Raw genomic sequence first — 12,049 nt, forward strand, 5'->3', positions numbered from 1 at the left:
AATGGGTCTTCAAAGCAAAGACAGATCAAAATGGCAAGATAGTTAGACACAAAGCCAGATTGGTAGCCAGAGGTTTTTCACAGTTACCAGGAGAAGACTATCACGAGACCTACTCACCCACCGTGAGATATGAGAGCATTAGACTTATGCTCAAATTTGTTGCAGAAGAGAATCTACACATTTCTCATCACGATGTGAATACAGCATTTTTGTACGGAACCTTAGGTGAATCACTTTATATGCTTCCACCTGATGGCATACAGATAAAACAGGGATTTATTTGTTCTCTGAAGAAGTCCCTATATGGTCTCAAAGAAAGTGCACGACGCTGGCACTCTAAACTCACTGAAGTGTTTTCTCTAGGTTTTCAGCAAGGTAAAGCTGATCCATGTATATTTGTCAAAGAGGAAGGGCAAAAGAAGGTGTATTGTTTGTTTTATGTTGATGATATATTTTTCTTTTGGAAGGATGTTAAAATGTACAATAGCACCCTAGCTCAACTGAAGGATCACTTTGACATGAAAGATCTTGGTGAGGTAACCAACTACCTATCTCTGGAAATAGAGACCAAGATGGTAATATTTTAGTACACCAGACACAGAAAATTGCTGATGTGTTAAGCAAACTAAACCTAGTGGATGCTAACCCTGTAGACACACCAATGACAACAGGTTATCAGGTAGATGATACTGAAGAAGCATTTTCTGACACGACACTATACAGAAGTGTGCTAGGCAAACTGAACTTCATTGTCAGATGTTCAAGACTGGACATTGCAGTTAGCTGCAACTTGCTAAGCAGACAAGTCAACAATTCTACTGTTAAGGATTGGAAAGCTCTGAAATGCATAGCACGCTATTTGAGAAGCACTATGCACTACAGACTGAGATTTAACAATCAGAAGTCTGGCGGTCTTGAAATATTTACGGATGTGAGTTTTGGAAATGACACTACAGACAGGAAAAGTACGTCTGGAGTTTGCTACATGTACAATCAGGGTCTATTTGATTGGTCGTGCAAGAAGCAAACAACAGTAAGCTTAAGTTCTTCTGAAGCTGAACTGAACACACTGTCTTATTCACTTGTGGATTGTAAATGGTTGTTACAATTGTGTAAAGACATGAGAATTCCTGTCAAATGTCCAATCCAGGCTTATCAGGACAACAAAGCATGTTTGGCTTTGCTGACTTCTGAAGGTTGTAAGCAAAGCACGAAGCACTTGTAATTGAAGCAGCAACATGCTAGAGAATGTGTTCAGAAAGGACTCATAACGGTGTCCTACATGCCAGGTAATGAAATTCCTGCTGATTTATTGTCCAAGGTTGTTCCGAAGGATCAACGCTGTACCTATGTACAGAAACTGGGTTTGTACTGAGATTGTACTGACACGTTGCCCGGTGGTGTTCACAGAAAGGGGGAGGATGTTAGTTTCTGTTCTTATCACTTTGCAGCTGCTTGGAGTCACAGGACTCTGTTTACATTCCAGGGATTCCAGGCTATTGGAAGTCTCACAGGAGAGGAGACGGGATGTGATGTTAGTGGTTTCCTATTTCCTTTGTTCTGTTGCTCTCTGCTTTCGTAGAGAGAGGATGTCTTCTCTGTCTGCGTAGCTTAGAAATAAAACTCTTTGCAATGTAGCCATAGATCTCATCACTTCCGCATGCTGCTGGAAACTCTGCTTAATGGAATGTGCCTGAGGCCTCATCAAAGGCTCAGGTCGTTAATTATTCGTCGGAATTCGCCGACAGGAGGGTGGGGGCCTCATACACATATGAGATTAGTATGTACACTCTATGAAAGAAGGCAACAGAACACATTGACTAGTACTAGAAAGCAGCTCTGAAGTACTGGGTGGCTGCATTAAAAAAAAAAATCCTTAGCAGATATTTAAAAGAAATTTACAGACACTTAAGTGCTTCTATAAACATACAACTAGAAAATGTATTATAGGTTGCTTAAAGTATTAATTTGTTTGTGATCCTTTGAAAGAGGCATTTTTATATCTGGCGTGGATTTGACTCGAGTACAAAACCACTGGAAGCTTACAAATTGACAGGATTGTGTTAAATAGCTGAGAAACTGCAAGTCATCTTTTTCATTCCATAGATAGGCCTAGTAGATGGAGGGAAACACTCAAGTTACTAGTAAAGCTGGCTTGTAGGTAATAGTCTTTAGCCTTTTCAAGCACTTGTCTACCTAACAGCCATATCGGTTAATGAATCAGCATCTTAGTAGAACTAGGTGCATGCATTGTTCAGAGGGCGTGGAGCAGGAGGGTAACTGCCATATATATATAATGCACAAAATCTCTTTGCTTTCAGGATTACTATCCCATGAAGGCATGCACACGCTTTCATCATGGTGGCATAGCTATCCTGTTGTTGATTCCCATAGGTTGTAGGTTTCCATAGATGTAGCAATGTGAGACTAGTTATACATGAGGGAAGGGCATATTGAGGGAATCTGACCATTTTTGCTTTTTACAATTTGCTTATCCCTGGGTCCAGTAGGGAACCCACAGGAATGGGGGATCATGTATTTCACAGTGCTTAACATCTGAAGTTAATTTCTTACCCAACCCAGTCTTGTTGTTCTTTTCCACATAGCAAAGCAGACTTTTTCAGTTTTTCATAGCAAAGCAGACTTTTTCAGTTGGTCTTTAAGGTGCTACTGGAAGGAATTTTTTCAGTTTTTCATAGATGGTCATGTTTCAAATGTAAGTGTTGGCTTATCTGCTTCATCTTGTTTAACACAACAAATACAGATATCCTTTTAAAGCACATCATTTTTTAAAAAGGAAAACTTGTAGTTGGTGTGGGTTTTCTAAGCAGAAAATTAAAACCTTTTAAAAAATGATCTATTCTGGGAGCAGCAGAAGGTAACCAGAGAGTGGATGGGTAATGGTCTTCTCCCCCACTTCTTAGTTCTGTAACTAGTTATTATAATAAGTCTGTAAACATATGGGAGTCCCATGCTGCCTGTGATCACTGAAAAAAGAAGAGCAGAATTACAGGCCCTGGAGTGCTACAAACCCAGACATTTATAGTTTTACATTTTGTTAGGGACAGAGAGCTTGTTTGGAGTCTTTTCAGTGGGTATATCTTTGTGGTTTCTAGGTTCAGTACCATTGGATATCTTCACTGTCCTGAGCACTTGGTGATACGCAGAGAGGAAAACATGCAATAGCACCAAGCAAAATGGGTTTAACGCCACTTTTCCTGTAATTTGTGGGCGGGGGACGGAGGGTGGAAAGTTAGTCCTCACCTATCCCATTGTTTTAATGCCCTTTTCATATGTTTTCAGGATTTTGTCCCTTTGTACCAGGATTTTGAAAACTTCTATACAAGGAACCTCTACATGCGCATTAGGGATAGCTGGAGCAGACCACTCTGCAGTGTACCGGGAGCCAAAGTAGACATATTAGAGCGGGTTTCCCATGACTACAATTGGACATTCAAGTGAGTAAAAGGCTTTTGGAAAGCTCCTGTGCAACTAACCTTTAGAGCAGGGGGGCGGAGAACCTGTGGCCCTCCAGATGTTGCTGAAATAAAAGTACAAGTAAGTCAGGGGTCCAAAACACTTTCAGGGTCAAAGATTCTCCACCCCTGTTTTAGAAGATAATTAGTGAGGGTTTGTGAAATGGGTTGTGGAAGATGAACCACAGCCTCTGTAGCAAGGATAAGAACTCCACTATTCCCTGTTGCTTAACTCGGTGCCAGACTTTCAAGATTGCCGTGCCACAGATCCCATTTCACCTATACTTGGATCCTACAAAACAGCCCATGAGGGCTGACTGTTTTAAGGCCTGTATAGAAAAACCATATAGATTAGGGGTGACCAACATTTGTGTCATGTCTTGTGCACGTTACATTACTTTTGCGTTTCACTCTGCCTTCAAGTGGGTTTGCCTCTAGTCCACTAAGATAAGCAGCATTGTAGTACTGAAGAGGAAGGCAGAAATGGATGCCATAGCCACATTGGTTGATTCCTGAGCTCTGGTCTGTTTGTGCCCAAGCTCATTTCTGCATTGCATGCCATGGGGTCTTGTGCTCAGTAGAGTCTTCAGTCTTATACATAAGTTTGTGAAAACTTATGCCAGAAACCCTTTGCTTTGGAAAAAGGGCAGTGTGTATCTCAGTCCCATCTTCTGTTCACTGGACCTTTTTGTAGGGTGTTCAGCGGTATCCCCCTTGGGCAAGACGAATACAATAGCAGCCGAAAGGAAAACCTACCATACTTTGTGTTTGAGATAAACTGAGTATGTCCAGATTTCCACTGACTTAATTGGAACTGAAATGAATTGGAAGTGGGATAGCATGTCGGTTATCTCTGGTTTTTAATTTGGTTTATATATTTATATTATATATATATTTATATCCCACCTCTCCTCCAAGGAGCTCAAGTACATAGTCCCCGTCCCCCCTGTGTTATCTTTACAGCAGTCCTGTGAGTTAGGTCAGACTGAGTGACGGTGACGGTGACTGGCCCAAGGTCACCCACTGGCCAAGTGGGGATTTGAGTGGTGGTCTCCCAGGTCCTAGTGACCTTTAATAAAGTGAAGAAAATTGGCAGGACTGTTTAGAAGCATGCTCAGGAAATGGTAGCTAAAGAGTTCTGTGTTGAAACAGAGCTAATTGAGCAGAGTTAACACCCATTGTTATTGTCAGGTTCATAATTCAAGGGGGTATGGTTAACACACTTCTAGAAGAGAATAGCTTTAGTCCTCCTTGCAGTAGTTTACTGGCTTCCAGATGCACTTCCTTTGTGTGCTGGAGGATATTGTGCTTGAAGAAATTACTAGGATTTGAAGATAACAAGGGTAGGGGGTCTTTTGTGGGGTGGTGGTGGGGTAGAAGGCTTGAAATTGCCAGAGAAAAATAACAAACTGTTTTGAAATGCCTCAGCACTCTGTTTTGATTCTTAAGAGAGCTTTCAAAGAACATCTGCTAATCCGCAATCTGACACTTTACATATTTTGTCTGAATAAAGCTAATTATGTTGGAAGATGCAGAAAAGCTTTAGTTTATGATCTTCAGCTATAACGAAAGAAGTCTTGCTGAGTTAAGCAAACTGAAACAGAGAAGCATTTGTATAAACCTGTTTGCCTTGCCTACTTCAACATAAGAAATCTCTAACAAGCTTTGGACAGAGCCCTGTTAATACATTGTGACCAGTGAGGCTTTGGTATTATTCCTGAAGGATATTATTCCCTTTGCATCATGTCACAAGTGGCTTTGAAGCTTTTGGAAACTTTAAAAAAGCAGTTTGCATTGTAGCGAAGAGTGACTGTTTTAGATGGGCTGCCAGCTAGCTGAAAACTGCTTGGTGTGCACAGAGCCCTTTATTTCTAAAGGATTTTACTAGATTGCAGCCTTCAACAGTACTAAGCATATGTACTTTTACTTGTTGATGATTTCCATATCATTTACATGCCATGTTTTTATAAATTTATATATAGGTACACAGGAAAAGTGATAAAAGACATAATTAACATGGGGTCCTACAACTACCTTGGGTTTGCAGAGAACACCGGAGTTCGCAAGGATGCTGTGGCTGAAGTTCTTTCGCAGTATGGATGTGGGGTGTGCAGCACTAGGCAAGAGATGGGTAAGTTCAGACAAAGGACTAGTATCTGAGTACATTTAATAACTCAGACTCCACAAAATATTATATGGCAGTTCCTAAACTTTTGCCCTAATTTGTATGCATCCAGCTTGCATCATTAACACTAAAAATTAAACTTCTTAGCATTAAAAGTGTTTCATTCACAGTGGATTTACCCATCTTGAACCCCTTTTCTATGTTTCTTCCAGGAAACCTGGACAAACATGAGGAGCTAGAAACATTATTGGCCAGATACCTTGGTGTGGAATCCGCTTTGTCGTACGGGATGGGATTTGCAACCAACTCAATGAATATTCCTGCTTTAGTTGGCAAGGTATGGATGTCTTTGGAGAGAGGACTGGCCTAGATCTGTCTTCACAGGTTTCTGATGTTAGCCTCTCAGTGTATGCTTTGTGAAGGAGGGGAAAATTAAAATTCCTGTATGCCATGCACTTCTGTTTAGAAAATAGTTATCCCTTGTGGAAATGTTAAATGAATAATCAGGAGAGGAAAAACATGTCACAAGATGAATGAATGCACCAAGGCTGCTTTCTTAGCCCCTCAAGCTGTATTGGGACAAGAAAATGTCAGTTAGTTTGGAGGGCTGAGCACATTAGTCACATTGGCTTCACTAAAATACAAAATGATTATGTAAAATACGTTGTTAGCTTGATCAGATAGAAACTATGTTATTGAAAATAGTCTGTTTGGAGAGAATTTGCTAGCCCAGTGCACATTCACACTTCTTGTTTTGAACTTCATCACATGGCACCCAACATTATATTTATCAAAAATACATTTCTGTATTATTTTAAGTGGGTGAGCAGCACTTGGTTGAAATAAAGAGTGCAAGACATCCAGGTGAATAGCCTACATATGCTGTGTACAAGAATGTATTGCACTACTTATGCCATTGTGAACTTGTAAAGGATTTCTTCGGTTTTTAATTACCAGTATCTTCCAAAGAGAAATGTTGTGTATACATAAAGGAAGAGTTTAAATTCCTATTGGATTTAAATGGGTCTTCTTTGACTTCAAAAATTTTAATAAGTATACACATCATAATAAGAAATGTGTATCAGCAAAGCTATTATACTAGGTTGCCAATCTAACTGTTTTAATATCTTATTTATTTCTGTTTTACTGTCAGGCTGCAACCCAAAATAAGCAATTCCTTCTCCTTTATTGTAAACCTGCTTATCCATAGTCCCTTACCCATCTTCTTGTGTAATTGGAGCAATAGGAAGACTGCACAGCACAGTAAAGCAAGCAGAGAGCTGTTCCCCTGGTTCAGTGTATCAGAATAGCTATAAATAGTAATGTGTGGTCTTGCAGCATCAGCTATTGATCCTATGCATTGTGGCTAACCAAGGAAAACTGCTTGGAGACCAGGGTAGGGTGTAAGGAGTTTCACCCAGCAAGAACCTTGCATGGTTATAGGTCAGTGGTTAACTGCAACTTTCTGTCTGGACCATTTATTTTCCTGTATCCTTGTTCAGGGCTGTCTAATAGTGAGTGATGAGTTGAATCATGCATCTCTAATATTAGGAGCAAGACTTTCAGGAGCAACAATTCGAATCTTCAAACACAATAGTGAGTATTTCCCGGGAGGTTTATTAATTTGACCGGAAATTCCTATGTTGTGGGCTAAATGCAGACTTTGATTTTAACCCCCTGAAAAAGCTACCCAGAGAACATTCATTTATGGGCAGTATATAAATAAAACTCTATAGCAGCCCCAGGTGCATTTTAAAAAAATGTTATTAACATTTAAGGCTAATACAAATGAGAAATCATTCAAAAGCTCCTCCCTGAGTAAGTGTTACTGTGGTCTTCTGATGAAGAGCGGTATAGTTATGTAATTTTTTTGTTAATTTTTCCTCTTTAAGCTTTCTCCATATCCTATTTACCTGTTCAAATGCACTGTTTATCTTATGGACATAAGAGGATCCCTGCTGGACCAGACAAAAGACCTGTATAGTTATCTAGTCCAACATCCTGTTCTCACATTTGTCAGATGGAAACCTTTCTGAAACCCCAAGCGGGACATGAGGGAAATAGCCTCACCTGCTGTTGTTCCACTTCTAATGGTATTCAGAGACACAATAGCTCTGATCCTGGAGGGATGGCAGGTAGACATCATGACTGATAACTATTGATAGCCTTCTCCTCTATGAATTTTGTGATTCCCCCTTTAAAGGCATCCCTATTGATGCTGTTGTCTCATCTTTGCAGATTCCATGGTTTTAACTATGTGCTGGGTGAAGACATATTACCTTTTGTTCTGTTCTGAATCTTTCTCTATTCAGTTTCACTTGATGATTTCTGATTCTAGAAGTATACAGTCGTACCTTGGATCTCAAATGCCTCCCCCCCCCCCGAACAAATTGTCTCCCAAACAACTGATACCTGGAAGTGAGTGTTCCGGTTTTCAAACAATTTTTGGAAGCCGAATGTCCAACGTGGCTTCTGATTGGCTGCAGGACATTCCTGCAGCCAATCAGAAGCTGCGCCTTGGGTTTTGAACAGTTCCAGGAGTCGAACGGACTCCCGGAACGCATACTGTTCGAGAACCAAGGTATGACTGTAGCTCTGTCATATCTCCCGGCTTAACATGATGCGCAACTGAGTCCGTATGTTCCCAGTACTAATTGCTTCCGTATGTTCCCAGTACTAATTGCTCCCAGTACTAATTGGAGCGGGTGTTGTCAGGCAGAGTGATTCTTCAAAGTGAAGAGTGATTCTTTAATAAGCAACAAAAACAACAACATAATGTCACCCTCTGAATTACTGCTGTGGTAATGCTGCCTATAGCTGCTTCTGCTCCTAGTCCCTTTACAAAAGTAACAGTGTTCTTTGGAATTGTGTTCTTTCTGTATAGATATGCAGAGCTTGGAGAAGCTGCTCAAAGATGCCATTGTGCATGGGCAGCCACGCACACGGCGACCATGGAAAAAAATTCTCATCATTGTCGAAGGCATTTTCAGGTACAAGCTTGGTCCTTCCAATCACCAGTGCTGTTTGCCATATTGGATCATTGTTATTGTCCATTTTGAGGCAATCTGTAATCCAAGCCAAATTGTTGGGTGCTTATTATTTGACTCTGGACAGCTGTAATCATGTCCAGCCATAATGATGCTCCAAGTTGCATTACTGCTAATAAATCTAAACTAGAGATGTGATTTTTTTTTTTTTGCCAGGGGTTTCTGTAATGGATTGTAATGGACAAAGTTTCTGTTGTCTCACTTTGTCAGCCAAGGGTAAATTTGGTAATGACTGACTGAAGGGGGTATTCTGTGAAGAGAAGGATTGTAACGTGAATCTCTCCAGGTTTATCATTCTACATTTAATATTTCTGTTGCTTTTCCTCTCCTCACTGAGCATCCAGAGCAGTTTGCAAAAAGCAAAACAAAAAAAGCTCACCACTGCATTAAACCAATTAAACACAATATTACAAAGACTATAAATTTGAAACAGTGATTGAAAGCAGTAGATAAAGGACGCATAATGCCAGTGTGATGCTGTCAACTATCTTAAGCTCTGAAGCCTTTACTTCACCAAACCTTTATTAGGCATTAGTTAAGCTCTGAAGCATCAAAAACTTGTTAAGAAAGGGGTTATGCGTAGTTGCAGATGGATGTTTTGGGGAGCCTTGATGCAGTAAAGGGATTGATACCTTACGCAGCAGTCCTAACCATGTCTACTCAGAAATATGTCCTGTTAAATTCTGTGGAGCTTACTTCCAGGAAAGTGGGGTTAGGCCTTGCGCACTAACTTTTTCAGAGCAATGCCTGGAAAACTGCTTCTATAGCAGGGGTCTCCAAACTTTCCTTGCCTCGGGCCGGTGTCTCAAGCGATGATCGCGCGGAGGGCGGGGGAGCGCACTCCCGTACACGTGCACACACGCTATTTCCGGTGCACATCCGGGTCGAAGGAGGCCCATGCGCACAAGCTATTTCTGGTGCTCCTCTGACCTTGTAAATACTTGGAAGATATTAACCCGCCCCTTTTCTAGGGGATTTGAGCATTCCAGAATTCACAACCATCTCTTGTTTTTCTTCACAGCATGGAGGGATCCATAGTCCGGCTTCCTGAAGTAATTGCCCTTAAGAAAAAGTACAAATCATACTTGTACTTGGATGAAGCTCATAGTATAGGAGCATTGGGTCTCAATGGCCGGGGTGTAGTGGACTATTTTGGACTTGACCCTGAGGATGTGGATATCATGATGGGAACATTCACCAAGGCTTTTGGAGCTGCTGGAGGATACATTGCAGGCAAGAAAGTAAGAACTCGTATTGGGAAGAAATTTTGTGGCTTGTTAGTAAGGAATAGAAGCATCAAACTCAGATGCTTAGAACATCAAGATCATCTCCATTTTAATTCTTGAGTAAATTCCAGGATCCCAGGCATAAATATATAAAACATTTTGAAAAGCTCGATTAGTAGTACTATTATGTTTTTGCAGGACTAAATAAAATATATGGTCCAAACAAATGCCCTTTTTTTACTAAAGCTATCAAAGGTCAAAGTAGCAGCTAATCCTGAGCACTACGTATGTCTTGCTTCTATTATTTATTTATTTATATATATATACATACATACATACATACATACCCCACCCATCTGGCTGGATTTCCCCAGCCACTCTGGGTGGCTTACAGTATATATAGAAGACAGAGATTACCCAACACTTAAAATAACACCAGTTCTCACTCTCTGATGTTTATTTGATTGCCCTTCCTTATGAACCTCCCACCCCTTCTGCAAGTGTCATAGCAGGTTGGCCACTCACCCACCACAAAACTCAGCCTGTTGGACTCTCCATCCTCCCATATATTTATTTGCTGTGCTCAGTTTCCTAATTTTATCCAGAATCAATATGCCATTTGATGACGAGAGTAATCATTTATGTGCTGCTAGGCTTTTCCTTGTCAATTGTTATCATTATGACAGCGTCTCCCTGACACTCATTTTCAAAACAACATAATGGAAATGCAGTGGTACCTCTGGATGCGAACGGGATCCATTCCAGAGCCCCATTCGCATCCTGAAGTGAACGCAATCTGTGCGTGTGCAGGTCACGATTTGCTGCTTCCGCGCATGCGTGTGATGTTATTTTGAGCATCTGCGCATGTGCGAGCAGCAAAACCCAGAAGTAACGCATTCCGTTACTTACAGGTCGCCACGTAGCGTAACCTGAAAACGCTCAACCCAAAGCTACTTCAACCCAAAGCTACTTCAACCCAAGGTATGACTGTACAGCTTCTTCCTAATGACAGCATTTATCTCCCAAGGAAAAATGGTTGATCAAAGATAAGGAGATGCATGTGCACCACCAACCTACGAAGAAAGATGAAGGCGCAACTATATATACCCGCCTTCACTGCATATCTTTCAAATAATTAGCCAGCAAAGCAGTGTAAATATCAGCACTGCATACTTGCCCCATCAAAGACTTCTCTCTCAGTGGCAAGGATAATTTCTGATAACCTGCTGTATTCACTTTGTCAGGAGCTGATCGATTACCTTCGTGTCCATTCACACAGTGCAGTATATGCCACTTCGCTTTCCCCCCCTGTTATTGAGCAAATCATCGCATCAGTGAAGTGCATTATGGGTGAAGATGGCACAACACTTGGTGAGTTTCAGGCACTGTAATTCTCACGAGGTGTTAGATTAAACAACTGCTCCTTCAATCCGCAAAGCAACTTGGATTCTTTGCAGGTGTTGCTCTTGTCCACAAGGTGGCAGTATGCATTGAAGGACCACCTATTCAGCACCATCCGTCATTTTCTGTAGGGGACTGTTTTGTGAAATTAGCCTTTCTTTTCTTTATGTTGTTGGTAGTTGAATGAACTTTTCATCATTGCTGCTGGTCAGGTTTAGATTTGTATTGGATAATGGTTTTCATTTATTAAGGCAAAAGCTCCAGTTACAGATAGGTAGCCGTGTTGGTCTGCCATAGTCAAAACAAAATAAAAAAATTCCTTCCAGTAGCACCTTAAAGACCAACTAAGTTAGTTCTTGGTATGAGCTTTCGTGTGCATGCACACTTCTTCAGATCTTGGTATGAGCACACGAAAGCTCATACCAAGAACTAACTTAGTTGGTCTTTAAGGTTCTACTGGAAGGAATTTTTTTATTTTGTTTTGACTAAGGCAAAAGCTATCGCTGTGCAAAATCCTTGTCTGAGAGATGCGTAAATCTGAGACCATAAGAGAATCCGGTTAGAACAGACTGAGGACCCATCTAGTTCAGCATCCTCTTCTCACAGTGGCCACCCACATGCTTATGGGGAGCCCATAAAAAGCACCCAAGCACAAGAGCGCTCTACCTCCAGCCGTTGGTATTCAGAAGTTTACAGCCTCCAACCACAAAGGCAGATCACAACCATCATGGCTAGTAGTCATTGATAGCCTTAGCTTCTAGGAATGTGTCTAAT

General features: G+C 41.0%; 1 protein-coding gene across 3 annotated transcripts in view; it reads left to right on the forward strand.

The window, feature by feature from the left end:
• The window catches only part of SPTLC2 (serine palmitoyltransferase long chain base subunit 2), a 70,424-nt gene that overhangs the window by 27,479 nt on the left and 30,896 nt on the right, over nt 1-12,049 (forward strand). For all 3 annotated transcript variants that reach the window (XM_081862038.1, XM_081862037.1, XM_081862039.1), the window contains exons 3-9: nt 3,304-3,458; nt 5,459-5,607; nt 5,814-5,938; nt 7,104-7,197; nt 8,486-8,591; nt 9,670-9,889; nt 11,119-11,245. In XM_081862038.1, the coding sequence (XP_081718164.1) occupies nt 3,304-3,458; nt 5,459-5,607; nt 5,814-5,938; nt 7,104-7,197; nt 8,486-8,591; nt 9,670-9,889; nt 11,119-11,245 (976 nt within the window). The remainder of the gene's footprint in view (nt 1-3,303; nt 3,459-5,458; nt 5,608-5,813; nt 5,939-7,103; nt 7,198-8,485; nt 8,592-9,669; nt 9,890-11,118; nt 11,246-12,049) is intronic.

The sequence above is a fragment of the Podarcis erhardii genome (genome assembly GCF_964252035.2).
Source record: "Podarcis erhardii genome assembly, chromosome: 1".
Classification (NCBI taxonomy): Eukaryota; Metazoa; Chordata; class Lepidosauria; order Squamata; family Lacertidae; genus Podarcis; species Podarcis erhardii.